General features: G+C 39.1%; 1 protein-coding gene and 1 long non-coding RNA gene across 2 annotated transcripts; one reads left to right on the top strand and one right to left on the bottom strand.

Moving 5' to 3' along the window:
* Positions 1 to 2351: 2351 nt before the first annotated feature.
* Positions 2352 to 7505, bottom strand: LOC308398259 (photoreceptor-specific nuclear receptor-like). Its single transcript, XM_080884791.1, has 8 exons — positions 7149 to 7505; positions 6609 to 6759; positions 5845 to 5948; positions 5401 to 5703; positions 4581 to 4759; positions 3715 to 3955; positions 3265 to 3370; positions 2352 to 2967 (listed from the first exon to the last, which is right to left on the bottom strand). Exons 1-8 carry the CDS (start codon positions 7237 to 7239, stop codon positions 2835 to 2837), a joined length of 1308 nt encoding a protein of 435 aa, XP_080740917.1. The 5' UTR covers positions 7240 to 7505; the 3' UTR covers positions 2352 to 2834.
* Positions 7506 to 12334: 4829 nt separating this feature from the next.
* On the top strand, positions 12335 to 14374 carry LOC308398643. Its single transcript, XR_013971990.1, has 3 exons — positions 12335 to 12408; positions 13416 to 13464; positions 14089 to 14374. It is a non-coding gene; the product is annotated as an uncharacterized lncRNA (long non-coding RNA).
* Positions 14375 to 16073: the final 1699 nt, after the last annotated feature.

Genomic DNA, 16073 nt, shown 5'->3' with positions numbered 1-16073 from the left:
ACAGTCTGGTCAAAATAATTTTTTTGTTTGTTTACCTTTTAAATATTGGATGTTAAAAGGGAGTTTTTCCTTCCCACTGTCGCCAAAGTGCTTGCTCATAGGGGGTCATATGATTGTTGGGTTTTTCTCTGTATCCATGAACCGCCTTGAGGCGACTTTTGTTGTGATTTGGCGCTATATAAATAAAATTGAATTGAATTGACAATCAGAGGCATAGAAATACATGGGAGTATACATATACTTATATATTCAAATGTGTATTTGTATTTTGAATTTAATGCTTTTCACAAAAAAGACAAAATACATTAAGCAGAAATAACATAATAGTGAGCAGTTACAGCATGATAACTGATGATAAGTTGTAACTGTTACTTTCTGTGACCCGTGTTTCAGTCATGTGTCCATGTTTGTTTTGTCTAAGTGTCAGGTTCCTGTGTTATTTTGAAGGTCCTCTTATCCTGTGTGCATTGTTTTCAGTTTAACTGCTTTTGTTTCCTCTTCCTTTATTGACTGTATACCAGCTGTATCTCAGTCCATCCTTCAGAGGCCGCATTTGAAGGCCGATTACGTCATAGCGACGCAACGTAATTCGAAGGCTGCTCCAGCCGACAAATGCGTCCTTCAATTTCCCGGATTTCAAGGATAGGTTGGGTGTATCCTTCCTGGCCCAACCTATCCCAGAATTCAAAGCACGGCCCAGCCAATTCCAGTTTCCAACAATGGTGGCAGCTACTTAGTTGTAAAATTACTCTTATTACTTTATTAATTAAATTATTATTCCTAAAATTTCCATAATAATATAAAAATACTTTTCAAATGCGGCAATGGCGAAGAAGTGCGGCTAACGAGTTTGAAATATTACTCTTTCTGGGTCACAAAATAAACTTTTAACATGTTTTCAAGCAAGAATGTAGGTGTGTAAACTGCAAATTTTTGCTCGATTTATCAAGACATCACATATTTGTAACACGTCTGTTACTCACCAGCTCGATAGCTGACCGGGTGGCCAAGGTGAGAACACCGGACTCCCGGCACATCGTTTTCAGACCCTGCGCGGTCTTTCACTACTCAGGTTAAACGTGTCACTTAGATAACTTAAAAATGTTATTGTTTGGCTTTTTTCAGTGTTCTATTTGTTCCTGAGTAAATCGGTTTGGCTGAGATTAAAGTTATAGTTTTCATACAGCTGAATAAACATCAAACAGAAAACTGATTAAACAGAAAACTGATTAAACAGTGTGAGATGGTAGCGAATTTACTCCAATGTCCTGTTATATTTTAGATAGCAAGGAGCAGACGGCTCATTTTATTAAACTCCACCGAGACAGCTGGCGAGGCAAATCTGAAGGCTAGACCATCCCACTTCACAGCCTCGCTTCCGGCCTTCTCGGTCTTCGGAGGATCTGGCACATGTAGACCGCGAAGGCCGGGTCCTCCGAAGACTGCAGCCTCTGAAGTGAGACACAGCTATTGTCTCGGTGTCCCTTTGCCCTTTGTTGTGTTGTCCCTCATTCCCGCTTGCTGAGTGTCCTCATGTTCCAAGTGTCTCCTGTAGTTTCCTAGTTAGCAAATTCCTAGTCTCTCCCTAGTTAAGTTCTTTTCTATTTTTGATCCTTGTGAGTCCAGCACAAAAAGCTGTATCTTGAGCTCAGTGGCGATTCTGATTCCTGCACATTGGCTCCTAATCTTGTCAGTAACACAGCAATATATACCTGTCAAAAAGCTGCAAAAGAATTCAGAAGCATTTCTGTCCCGTATTTACAGACAGTTTGGACTGACCGAAATCTGTCAGTCCAAACTGTCAGTGTGTGTTCTGCAACATTCACACTAAAAATTGAGTGAAAATGGTTCATCTGGAGTAAAAAAAAGTGAAAAAGTAAAAAGGTTTTTTGCTTCTACCAGCAGTGTTAAAGATGTCTCACCAATGTTTTTTGGTTTTGGTTTTTTCGTTGGTTGTCACTGAGAAAGTGGGTGGAAAGGTGCCACATACATGATGCTGTTATTCCAACACGCCAAAATAATGAAGTTTCACTTAAGGCTGAATGACAATGTTTTCAAATGACTCCACAGCTGTATTTAAGAGAAGCAATAAGAAAATTGATACAGTTAATGCTTAACACAAAGACATAAAGTGAAATGTCACTCTCCACGTCTGTGGAAAGCAGTAATGCTGATACGCCAGTATAAGCATTAGTCTTACTCACACTTTGCTTAATTTTCATAATTCTAATTTAAATAGGAGGTACAGATTAAAGGGGCTCAACTTACATCTTAGTCATCTTTTTTATTATATTTATTGTGTGTGAGAGTGTGTTGAAGAATCTGTGTATTAACCAGACAGAAGAGGGCACTGTTTCATGGGTTCGGTGCAAGCTCTTAGTAACATAGCAAGTATACTGAAAACATTCCTGCTCCATAGAATTAAAGCAACAGGTATATTTTAGATTTTTTCTTCTTTGTTTTTACTTTTTCAAGGCGTAACAACATAAATACAACAGTCACATTAACATCAGCAGGGCCACACACACGTTACCAAACAAATTACACTATTACCAAACAAAGTATTTTTATTGAAACAAACAACAACAACAAAACTAGTATGACCATAACTTTAAATCAGAGACTCTTGATATAATACAAAGAAAACGCATTATGACAAAAACTGAACTGCATTTTCTTCTTTGTCAAATTAACTGATGTGGAGGTGACAAAAGAAGACAACAAACAACAGCATGCAGAATCTCTTGTATATATACAAAACAAATATCTGTCAGTCATCATCCCATCCAAAACAGGACATTACTGATGACTGCATGGGTTTCTCTGTGATTCTTTTAGTTTTTGAACATGTCACACAGCAATTTCTCCATGGGAGTGTTTCCAATGGTTCTGTGGAAGAACAGCAGCTCTATCCGCTCAGAATTCACAAAGCGCAGAGAGGGAAGGAGAAGAAGCAGCTTTCCGAACCTAAACACAAAGATCATAATAAAATTAAGGCCATGTCAAATAATTTAAAGCAAAAGCCTTTCACATTGTAGAATCAGTTACATAGGGAAATCAGTTTTTTATATAAAACCTCAAATTAAGGATGCTTGTCATGAAACAGAATGAAGGAATGAAGGTTACTTTCAAATCCAGAAATCAACTTTTAAACATAATAAAGAACAAAAATTCTGTGTTTTGTTATAAACACACTGGAGTTTTGTTTTGTGTTTTGTCATTTTGTTCCATTGAATTGGTGACCTTTATCAGGTAGGTTGTTACCTGGCTGGTTGGCTAGGGTAGTGTGACCGTATGTGTTGTCCCAGCATGACTTGCGACTGATCCTGCAGGTTCTCCACTTGTTCTGGATCTTTCAAACCTCGAGTCTCTGTGAAGCAGAAGAAATACTTTATGGAATCTTTGCTTTCTAGGGAAAACTGTTCCTGACAAAAATTGTATAACATTCCATGTAATAAAAAAAAAAAGACTCTATAATTTTGATGTACCATACTGATGGGCATCATAATTATAAAGTGATGATATGATTACTAAATGACATGTATGGTAATATAGTGATCTTAATTAAATAAAACACACTGAGGGAAATTTTAGCCTCTGCGTGGTGCTTATCTCTTGAAAACAATGACAGTGGACATAGCTACGTACTGTGATCATGTTAAAGGTAATCTGCCAGATTGTAGACAATCAACTGAATAGTGTTTTGTTCCTCACCTGGCTTGAAGAGCACAATGGCCTTCAGGCAGGCGAACTCGGTAGGATCAACAGCGAGGGCCTTGAAGCGGCTGAAGACCTCCTGTAGGAGGCGCAGGTCCAGGCTAGTGTAGCTGGTTTTTCCCTGCATGCCAGGGCAGAGGTCTGGCAAAGACAGCAGTGGGCAGCTGTCTAGTGGCAAAGACCACTGGATGGCGCAGAGGAGGAAGAGTTCACTCCATGCTTCCTCCAACAGGATGACCTGGTGAAGAAGAAAAACCAGAAACTGAATATGCACCCCTGTACTCAGCTTCACCTTCGACCCAAAGAAATCCCAAAGAAAAACTATAGATGCTCATTCCTGACATTCCCTTTTATTGCAGAGCCAATCACATTGTAATGTTGTCAAACAGGAATGGGACCACTAATTCAGTGTTCACTTACTTATTTATAGTCAGACAGTATTTGTGGTACTATTAACTGTCATATTGTCATTTCATAATGCTGAATGTGCTTTGTGGTCATTGTGGCCATGTCATGAATGTCATGAACATGAAGTTACATCAACATATGTAATCCTGTAAGCACATAATGACATCGGTATTTGGAATTTACAGATAAAAATAAGAATTTCTGTCTTTTTCTGTCATTGTCGCATATAAAGATAAATCATGATTCAATATATTTTTAGATATAAAAGAGACATCTGCATTTTATATTTTTTATATCTGTAACTTTAATTTGTCTTTTATCATTATACTTTTTTTTCTAACAAGAATAGAGGTCAATTTTAACCTATTAAAAATAGTTCCAAAGCAAAGTGAAAAAGTTTATAGAGACTATCTTAAAAAACAAACAAACAAAAAAAACCCTCACTTTCAGCTTACCTGGTCTCTGAAGGGCAGGTTGGAGAAAACGGGCAGGTTCTTGGCCCATTTCACGGACATGAAGAGAAGCCTTGCTGAGGTCTCGTATACATTTTCAGAACCAGACGGGTACAAAGCCATGTGGTACTCTGAAGACGCCTGCTCTGGTTCATTGCTGGTCACATCTATGTTTTCATCAACTGAAACAGAAAAGATGAGCTCAGAATCAAGAGTGCAGAGGAAACAAAACCAACTTGTTGCATAGACAGATGAAACTAAACTTCAGGTAGTTGTGATGTGCTTCAGTTCAGGTTAGATTAGACTTTATTACTATGTAATAAAGTCATAAAATTTGAGCTCCAGCTGAAAGTCAGCAGATGCCCATATGGACAAAAAAAAGTCTCTCTAAGACTAAAGAACATGTCATCATAGTTTCACATGTTAGCATTTTGTACATGCTACTACTCACCTGATGTTTGCTAAATAGTAACTTTAAAATATTAAATTGAATTAGAAGAATATTTAAGCAGAGTTGCAAATTTGGTTAGCTAGTAAAGATTTTTGATCACTCCAGAATGGGATTGATCATCATGGTGATCTCATCATGCTCCGGTAAGTGGAGATGTAACCATGACAGATTTGAAATCAACCCCACCTTCTTCACTGCCCACCTGATAACACCCTCTTATGCTCTGCTTTTTGTACTGAACCCCACTCATTTGCGTTTTACCCAAGAATATGTGTTTTCTAACCATCATTTCCCCTGCAAGTCCTAATGTGAAGGAGAAAGCTTCACCTTAAATTTACAGCAAAAACCTTTCATTTGACAACTGTTGCTCACCATCCTCAGGCTCCAACTTGGCACAGGTCTCAGCTGTCATGAGGCTTGCCATAAAGCGGTGGTTGTTCTGGGGACTGATGCAGCGCTGGGTTGCAACAGAGGAAGTGATGGACATGGAGGAGGTGATGTGGGGCCACGTGATGACAGACCCATTGGAGGATGATGAAGAAGATGAGGAAGAGGAGGAGGAAGAAGAGGAGGTGGGTTCCCGTGTGGTGGCCAGGTGCTCCTTCTCCGGGTCCACATCGATGGAGTCCAGGCGGACCTGAGCTGTGCTGCGGGGCTGCCGCTCGTTCTGAACCGCTGCAGGGGGGAGACAGAAAGGCACAACCTGTTATCTAAGGTGATAATACAGGAATGATTTTAACCGCTCACAGGTTCATGTTTGAGTTCCACTGGACACCAATCAGTTTAATGAAGCTCATGAATGCTAAAACGACTCACCGTCCTTATTCATGCCCGCCTGCAGGCACTTTTTCAGCCGACATGCCTGGCACTGGTTACGATGAGCCTTGTCCACTGGACACATGCCTGTACCGGCCTGGCACCTGTTAACCAACAGTCACGCATTTTAAAGGGAGAGTCGACTCAAAATGACAAAATAACATTCACTTATTTTCTTTTGGCTTACAGAATATTGAAAGCAGTAAGAACATATTAATTACTAAAGATCAGCTATTAGAATGTATATGGAAAATGTCCGAATTCTGAGTAAACCAGTGTGGCTAAGTCCTTAATTTTAACCTGCCATTCATCAAAAGAAAAATATCAAAAGTGAAAAGAGAAGTTTTGGGTTCTACTTTTAATCACAGATGGAATTAAAGGGGATTTTAATATATATTTATTAAAGCTATTTGTGTTTTACTTACTTTTACTTCTCTTAGTTACTTTCTGTCAATATTATTATTATTATTATTATTATTATTATTATTATTATTATTATTATTATATTTGAGTGCAAAAAGTGCATTTTTTTTCATTCACACTGACTTGTGCTGCTACAATTTTTTTTAAATCTGAAAGGCATTTACTTATACAGTAATAGGAAACACTTTAATTTACAATAATAGTTGGCAAAATATGGGGTTTGTAGAGGCTAAAACCAGAGTTTATATTCCTTTCACCTTGAATATTGACTATTTTAAATAGATGAGGAAACGTCACACGATGAAGCTGGAATAACTGTCTACAGCTGAGTTTCCTCTTGCCTGTAAATGAGTCTCCTCCTCACACTGCGCTTGAAGAAGCCGCTGCAGCCGTTGCAGGCGTAGATGCCGTAGTGTTTCCCGCTGCTGGTGTCTCCACACACTTTGCAGACCAGAGCTGGGCTCAGAGCTTTGCCCGGTGCAGGACTCTTGGCTGTGAGTCAAAAACAGTCACAGAGTAGGTCGGTTATTGCCACTCATTAGGGCTGGTATTGTTTCATACATGTGCCTGCCATCTGTACAGTCAGCTCTGTCTGCTGGTAGCAGGACAGTCTGTCTAAACACTCACAAAAATTGAATAAAATCCTTAACTATAATTTAAAAAAAGCATTGCTTGCTCATAATTATGTGTTTTTATGAGTTTTTAATGTTTTTGTGTTGGATTTCATTCATAACCCGATGCATGTTGAGTAAAGAATTTCAGGTGTTTCAAACTTTCATATTGTTTAAGTGCTAACTTTTCCTCCCTGTTACCGAGCCAAGTCAGTGTTACACTCTTCAGACTCCATTGGCAACTTGTTGTCGTTGGTGTGGAGCTCTTACCTCCCCTGCTGTCATCAGTCCCACCGCTGCCAGATGACTCTGTGGGGGAAGAGGATGGCATCATGGGTATCTTTGTAAGGTGATCCTCCATTATTTTTCTCTCAAAATATCTCCTCTAGTGATTGACGAAGGCAGATAAGAAAAAGTTTTGGTCCTCTTCTGCTCAGTTGCTTCAAATAAAAATACGTAGGGCCGCAGGGCCTCCGGTGGTCCCCGGTGGACAGATGGCAGGGTGAGCCCGTGCTGTGTGTTGCAACCTCTGCTGTGGTTGTTCAGATGAGCTGGGGTCCTGTCATGAGCTCCAGCTGACACTTGTTGCACGTGAACAGGTTGTGTGTGGGTGTGTGTTCCCTCCGATGTCTGTCACTGTCTGTGGGCTCTCCTCAGCAGCAGGTCCTCAAAAGGGAACCCGGGGGGTGGTGGAGGGGGTAGGATTAGCCCCAAGCGCTGTGTAAGCAGCATGCTTATTTGTCATCCTCTTAATCTTTACTGTTCATCTACTGATCAATCAGTCACATTGCCAGCACAATGGTGCTGCTCAGACATGGATCGTCATGAAGTCTGCAAACAAACAAACAAACAAACAAACAAACAAACAAACAAGCAAACAAACAAAAAAGAATCAGCAATGACAACAAAATCTCCAGCTCTGTGCTAGAAGTCTTGTAACTGTAGACCAGTCCCCATCCAGGCACTCCTCCTTGTGTCTCCTCTGTCTACATCAGTCAACACTCCTCTTCAGTATCTGCATTTAAACGGACAATTACATGAGGCACACATTATTATATTTACCAGCATCTTCAATTTGTATTTCCCCTCCTTTTCTTTTCTTTTCTTTTCTTTTTTTTTTTTGCCTCCTGAATTCCAGACCCATTTCCCCTTGCTGTATATTTGATCTGTGTGATTGCCTCCTATTCATAAAGACTCCCAGTGTTTGCAGAGGAGCTGCCTATTAACTCCCATTTCTACCCCTTTTTTTGTCAAACTGGAGATCATCCACTTCCTCAGGTTGCCAGGAGAGAAAGGTCACAGAGAGAATGATGGAGTTTTGGGGGGGCTGATGTGATGGTCAGCACTAATTTGGCTCATTCATGAGGTTTTCCCATTTATTATTGAGAAGCTAGAATTATCATACATGTGGCATTTACATAAGCGGCAGTTTATTAGCCGGAGCAGGTATGAGATTGGATCTGGTGAGGAGGTGAGGAGAAGCGTGCAAAACTGAGGTAGGAAATATGAAACAAGCAACTTTCTTGTCATATTTAAATAAGACTGGGTTCTTGTTTTACCAAAATACCAGTAAGTTTATGGCTAAGAGAAAAGCTTTCTACATTATTTTATGATTAAGGTGCGAAAGGACTCAAAACCAAGAAAAGCAAACTATAAAATATTCTTTGCTAACATGATTTTTACATCAAACTAGAGATAAGAGATGGAAGGTTGCTGGAAAGTTTCAAATGTAAAATTCAGAACAGGTGTCAAACAATACTTCTATCTGTTAGTGCCATCATCATCGTCATCCCTTGACGCTTCAATGCCCTCGTGCCTCCCCGCTCATTTTCATCATTTGTCTCTTTGAACAGTTGAGCGGTTCAAGTGAAAGATGCAAATCTGGAGGGGACACAAGCTGCTGGGTCTCTGACATCTGCGCAGTGGCATCTGTACTCATTCACTGTTTGTTTGCTTTTTGTTCTGCGCTTGTAACGTGTGTGAATAACTGCGCTAACGACTGCTCTTAGATTGGACGTATGAACGCTTTAATTAATTTTGTTTTACACCATCTGACATAATCGCTTTAGAAAACAGCATCCTGCATATGCCAGCAAAATTCACAGTGTTCATTCGTGGTCTGTTTTGGCAGAATGATAAATCTAAGTCCAATGTTTGTTTGCATTTCAGCTCTGGTGTCTTAAGCTCCAATATATTACACACTCTTAACTAGCTAATAGCCAACTGTCTGCTTTTTATTACAGAGAAAATCACGTATGGTGTGTTTTTTGAGCTCTCTGACAAAAGGCTTCTTACTGGGACTGAGCTGAATAGAAAATAACTGCTAAAATAGACACACAGAAACACTCTGGAGATCTATGGATTCGCTTTCTGAGGACTTAAACAGGGTCATGGATGACACTAAGGATCCTTTTCTTGAGTTTGTTTCTGTAAGTTTGTGAAATTTAACAACCTAACAATGCATTTAAATTTTTCAATAAACAAGTTAACACATATTTCAGATGAATTAATAAATATGCATTCAGTGGGGTGTGTTGAAGAATTTTACACATGACCTCTGTATTTCTGAAAACTTGCCATTAGCTATATTTTATTTAACTAAAAACAAGCTATGAAAACAATTTTTAAATAAATGTTATCACAAAGCACACTGTAAAATGTAATATTGTGTTTAATTCAAAATATGAAATAGGCTGAACTCATTTTTTATCAATTTGTTATTAGAACTCGATTTAAATAAGTTACCAGTACTTTATATGCAAAATGCTGATAAACTCAATTTATTTGAGTTGTCTTAACTTAGAAAAACTAAGTAAGCTGGAAGTTTTGCTTCTCAGGGCGGAAGGATGAAAGATGTGTTTTGAAAATGCCACGTGACTACCGTCCTCCTCCCTCTCGGATCAGTCCGCATGTTCATGGCGCCAGCATTTGTTATGGAATATGTTGAGCAAACTAGTGATGTGCGGATCGATCCTACATGTGGCAAAAAAAGTGAGGTGTTGTGGCCATAATTGCCAACCTTGAGACCTCAGAATTAGGGAGACATTCAAAAGGGCTGTTTGGGGGGGGGGGGATAAATACATTTTACAGTGTTTATTTATCGGATAAAATACGCGAAATGTCACCGTTATTATTGGCTGGCCTGGAACCAGCCTCTGAATTTGGACACCCCCGTGTCCAAATTCAGAGGCTGGTTCCACCTGAGGACCCGGCCCGACCGCGGTCTAAAGAAAGCCGGGTAGTACATCACGAGCTCCCTCGGTGGAGTGAGACTCTGCCGTCTGCTCCTTGCTATCTAAAATATAACCGGGCGCTGGCGTAAACTCTCTACCGTCTCACACTTTGTTTAATTAGTTTTCTGTTTGACGTTTATTCAGCTGTGTGAAAACCCCGGAGGAACCCTCCCGAGGGATTAATAAAGTTACATTTAATTTAATCTAATCTAATAACTTTAATCTCAGCCAAACCAATTTACTCAAGAACAAATAAAACACTGAAAAAGCCTAACAATAACATTTTTAAGTTAGCAAAGTGACTTATATATCATGTTTAACGCGAGCAGTGAAAGACCGCGGGGGTTTGAAAACGATGTGTCGGTCGGCTCAGATGTTTGAAGTTTACACAGCTACATTCTCACCTGAAAATATGTTAAAAGTTCTTTTGCGACCCAGAAAGACAAATAAGAGTAATATTAAAACTAAGTAGCTGCCGTCATTGTTGGAAACTGGAATTGGCTGGGCCGCGCTATGAATTCTGCGATATGGTTTTTCAATTTTGTTGTCCGGGTGGAAAATTGGGAGAAATCCTGCCATGCGATTACATTTGTTCCTGACCACCGAGAACACTCACGTTAACTTTTATCGAGTGGAAAAAAAGTTAGCTTGTTTATATTATGCTAACATAGCTGTGTCGCTAGCGGTCACGTAGCACATCATTATATACCAGCTAGCCCAACTTCAGTAACCCTACAAACGTCACTGCTGTTTAGTTTTCTGTCTTCATTTATGCTGGAAGTCATAACAGAGCTGTACATTTTAATTTGTTTCCAAAACCCCGCAGTCAGGACATGCTATATTGTATTTAGATAGAAGCTAGCGAGCTAACTCCCTGCTAACTTCTAATTACGTTAAATGTCATAAATTCCGTTTTCATGGATGCCTGGATGTTAAACTCAATTGTTACACCTGGTAGAGCAGAACGCTGATCATTTTATTAAAGATGAAAGACTTTAGACAGACAACTCTCAGTAATGCCATAGTGATCGTTTGATATATGGACCTGCAGCGGAGTTTAGACCCAGACACGGCTAGTACAATCGGATACTTGTGGAGCCGCAAGTTTGCCTCTCTTTCGTCCACTTTTGTCTTTACGCAACGTTACTCGGCCTCGCCCCTCCTCCCCCATCGCTTCACCTGCAGGAAGCGACAAGATGGACACGGCAAATCTCCGTTAACGAGTTACTGCACATCGCCGTGCGTGGGGCTGGACGCCGTCAACGTGTTAGTTTGCTAACCACGCTAACGAGCTAACCACACTAACGCCATGCAGCCCAGAGGCGCTGCACAGCCTAAAATCCTTGCATTTTCTCAAAAGTTGACAGCGCGCCTTATGTATGAATTCTGTTTGTGCTTGATGGCCGCGAACCGATTTTATGTGGTACACAGCGCTCAGCAATCAAAAGTCAAAAATGTTTTAGTACAACTTTGGTAAGCTATGGTGCTGCACCGCTTGATGGATTGTCAGAGCATTACGGCTACCGAGGAGCCTTTGCGGAGTGATACGTACTGTGCTTCAACGTAATATTACCCTACTGTGTATAAGGACTATAAATGGCACCTGTTAAGAGACGTGGTTACAAGAGGATTTCAAACTCCAGGCTGTCAGTCACACAGTAGAAGTTGGGAACAGAGCAGCTGTGAAATCTGTCTTTGTTACTATGCTCAGCGTCTTTTAGTTTACATTTTGACTGCACAATTGTGAGCTTTTTGTTATGCACAAAAACAACATTGTTTTCTTTTATTTATGGAGCATTATTATTTAATAAATGCTCATAATTTATTTTTGAGTAAATCTTATGTACATCTATGCTCTATGTTAATAAAAGTGCCTGTGTGACATCTGGGACACAGCTTTGACTAAGAACTCTCTTTTTGTTCTTACTTTATGGCTTTTAAAAAAAATATCGAGATATATATCTTATATCGCCGTCCAGGTAAAAAATATCGAGATATGAATTTTGGGTCATATCGCCCAGCCCTATGATGAACTCTGCATTATTAAGTGATAAGAACAAATAATCTGATGTTCTGTAATCATTATGACACTATAATTTGAGATACAATAAATAAAATAAGTTTTTGTACAAAGTATCGGTGTCGGATCAGTATCGTCGATACCACCCTGAATAGTACTTGGTATCGGATCGGAAAGGAAATCAGTGGTATCGCACATCACTAGAGCAAACCTGGAAAAGCGTCAGCTCAAGAGATTATTGTCATTGCTGTGGATCTTTACCTGATACACTGACTTGGTGAGTAAATGTTTACTCTTATTCAAACTGATTTTGTGGCTTCTCTTAGTTTAGCACCAGGTTTACAATCTTGCTAGCTAGTTAGTGTTAGCCTAGCGTTGCTGCTGCCGCTGGGCTCATGTTACTTAAAAATTAACACCACAGCCTTAAAAACCTTACATAAAACTATGTCGGTGAAATTTTCTGTTGATTGTTTGAAATAAAAAAGTGAGTTAAGAGCCCAGACAAAATTCTTCGGGAGGTGCAGCCTTTAGGGGTGGGGTGTGGGGGGTATTTTCAATCCATAGCCTAACTAACTAACTAACTAACTAACTAACTAACTAACTAATTATATATATCATGTTTAACCTGAGTAGCAAAAGACCGCAGGGGGTTTGAAAACAATAAGCCAGGAGTTAGTTGTGCTCGCAGACTGTTATCAAGCCTTGACCTCCCGGTCAGCTATCGCGCTGGTGGATAACAGAGCTCTCCGAAAACGTGGAAGTACTTTTGCAAATATGTGATATTTTGATAAATTAAGTAGATATTTGAGCATTACACAGCTACATTCTCGGCTAAAAATATCTTAAAAGGTTATATTGTGACCCAGAAAGGGTAGTCTGGGGAAAAGGAGGATCGCATTTGTCGGAGCCTGTGCATACTTGTAAGCGTGGCAATGGCAGAGGAGCGTGGCTAAAAAACGTATTACTTTTTCTGGGTCACAAAATAAACTTTTAAGATATTTTCAGGCTCGAATGTAGCTGTGTAAAGTTCAAATATCTTCTCGAGTTATCAAGACATCACATATTTGCAAAAATGCGCCGAAGTTTTCAGAGACGTCCATTTTTTTCATGCTTTGTGGCAGCTTTTGAACATCTGTGACATCTATTAATGTCAAATCTAGCCTTTATTTAACAACATAAGCAAACTCTATGTAACAATGATTGCACAGCCATTAAGGATCAAATCAGTTTCTGAAAAATGTTCTGTTTTTTTTCTCCCTCTGCTTGCTTCTTACTGTCTTTGAGGCTCGGGACCAGCACTCCTGTTGTTGGACAGAAAGACATCAACTCAGTGGTAAGTATTTTGGTTTTCCAATATATTAGCAACTGTCAGTGACATTTATATTAATCAGGCTGAACTTTCATCATACTTTAGATCAGCCTGTTTTACTTATTGTTTTTTTTTTTGTGCTTTGGTTTGAGGAAGTTGTTTCTTTACTGATCTTTTCCTGTCTTCTGTTATTAGACTTGAGATATGACTGCACTATGCTGTTGCTGGTGACTCCAGTTAATTCTACAAGACATGCTGTGTAAGTAAACAAACAACAACAGTCTGCATTTCTTGAAAGATCACATCCCCCAAACTTAGTTTAGAGGGTCTACACTGTATATAGTGAAGTCTGCAAGTTTTCTAACAACAAAATTTGTTTTGTGCCCAAATCATTTTGCACATCATTAGAATGAAAGTTATTGGCCATGTTTGCATAGCCCTTTTTAAAATGATGCTTTCATGACATTATTGTATGTTGGGTGGTGGTCACGGCTATCCAGACTGACAATTGGGACACTGTCACCTCTTTGATTGGGAGGAAGCTTGAGATTGTCTAAATTGGAGTCTGTTCTATACCAAATGCAGAAAAAAATGTTTTAAGAAAGCAATTAAGTTCATGTTCCAAAAAATATGATTGTTTGCTTGCAGGACACCAGGAGAGATGAGTCCTCGGTCACAGATGGTGTGGTCAGTGAAGATGGTCGCCTGCCGGTTCAAGCTCATTGCATCTCCAACCCACATCCACTGCCACTGTATTTAAGGGAAGTTAAAGACTTTCTTCTGCACCTACATTTGGATCACCTCGATCCATGATAGTCATTCAGGCAGTAATGCCTGGACTGGAAACAAGCCATCCTTAAAACATTACAACATTCCAGCTCCTGTGTTGGAATGAAAAACAAATGTGTTGTTTAAATCAGAGATTGCACTTGTGACAGAACAATAAATATTTTATTTTGATTATATAAGTAAGTACAAAACAAACTTGTGGTAGACCTAAACTTATTATTCAGAATAATTACATCTGAGACTTAAGATTATAACATTATAACAGTGATGGCAATATTAATTGTTTGTTGTTCAGCAGAACAGTGTCCAGTATGTTGGCTGTTATACTTTGTTGTGTTTGAAAATAAAAGTTGGGCTGATTTTAACATCATTACAAAAAGTGTTGTTAATTATTTTTAATCATATTCAGGTTACCACAAATTGTTTTTTCATTTAGTTGAACTTGAAATGTTTGTCAGTAAGTAAACAATTAGTATTGTACAGTCAGAAATATCAAGTTATTCTTAATACTGCAGACTTGCAATGTATAAGTTGTCCTAACATTCATCTTAAGTAAGCTTTACTTAGTTTTTTTGAGGCAACGAGTTTCCTTAATTTTTTTTGAGTTCTGGGAACTAACAAGGCTGTACAGTGTACTCAAAATGAGTAAGTTGCCCTAACTTGGTCATCTTAAGTAAACTTGATCCAATTTTCTCGAGTTCTGGGAACAAATGAGCTTGTACAGTGTACTCAAAATAAATAAGTTGTCCTAATTTAGTCATTTTTAGCTAAGCTTTACTCAATTTTTTTGAGGCAACGAGTTTCCTCAATTTTTTGGAGTTCTGGGAACTAATTAGATTTTACAGTGCACCTTACAAAATTTGCAACCTTACAATTCATTTACATCTCCCTAAATGAAAGGTAAGTATAAAATGGGCTGTTCTTCTATAGTGTTCTCTGCTCAAAGTCTGAACATGAATACAAGTCCAATCTTCACAATCATTCAAGTACTCTTTCAGGTGCTCCACTGTGTTGATTAGCCAGTCTGACACTTTCTTGGTTAGCAGTAAATTTAATGAGATTCTTTAGTAAAACTTACACTGTGAGAGCAGTGAGAGTGAACTGTTGTGGGCTGAATAGCTAAATAATAACTCATTACAACGCTCAGCAAAAGTGATCGGATCAGTATCCTCACACTGTTTCTGTGTATTCATTGGATAAATGATTCTTTCATAAATTGTTGGTTGTATCTGTTTATTTTACGCTGTAAAAACTGTTTCACGTCTGTTAAACTCTGAGTAGAAAATTTGCTTAGAAAGCCAAATAAATGCTGATGTCAGCGGGTTTCAGCACTACAATAACAAGGCCTAACCATAATTGGAAAAACAAAGTGCCAAGCAGTTAAGTAGATTAGAGTTTGACCACATTTTGTCTGCCTGAGCACTGGCCACAATCACGAGAAGACTGGGGGTGCAGGGGGGGCACAATTAGCTCAAAAGATTAAAAGAGCAGTGAAGACACACTTCTTGAGGGCATCTTTAGCCATATGGTGGCTACTCTCTTCATCCTTAGCCAACACACTGTTGACCTTTGTAAGATTTACCATTTAATTAGTCTTCTGATGTCAGTGATCTGCTGCTTTTCCGCGTGGATTCCCCCAATTACACACTGATTAGTTATGTTGAGACGGACTCTGTAAATGTTAACAGCATCCACATCTGCCTGCCTTCATGCACAATAATGAAATGCCTGGAAACCTAAGTTTGAATTTTATGTCTGCTCTCTTCTTTCTATCCTGATCTTTTTGGTAAATTGGGGAAATGCTATGATGAATCAGTTACTGTGTTCCTTCCTCTTCAGCGAAT

The sequence above is a fragment of the Rhamphochromis sp. 'chilingali' genome, assembly GCF_963969265.1.
Source record: "Rhamphochromis sp. 'chilingali' genome assembly, chromosome: 6".
In the NCBI taxonomy this organism is placed as follows: Eukaryota; Metazoa; Chordata; class Actinopteri; order Cichliformes; family Cichlidae; genus Rhamphochromis; species Rhamphochromis sp. 'chilingali'.
This window is presented reverse-complemented; position numbering and strand designations above follow the sequence as displayed.

Bases quoted from the DNA above. Each gene is read 5' to 3' on its own strand.
- LOC308398259 (XM_080884791.1), bottom strand. From the start codon at position 7,239: ATGGAGGATCACCTTACAAAGATACCCATGATGCCATCCTCTTCCCCC. The intron at 5,704-5,844 runs GTGAGTCGTTTT...TCCCCCCTGCAG, and splicing joins GGCGGGCATGAATAAGGACG to CGGTTCAGAACGAGCGGCAG. The intron at 3,371-3,714 runs GTGAGGAACAAA...TCTGCTTCACAG, and splicing joins CATTGTGCTCTTCAAGCCAG to AGACTCGAGGTTTGAAAGAT.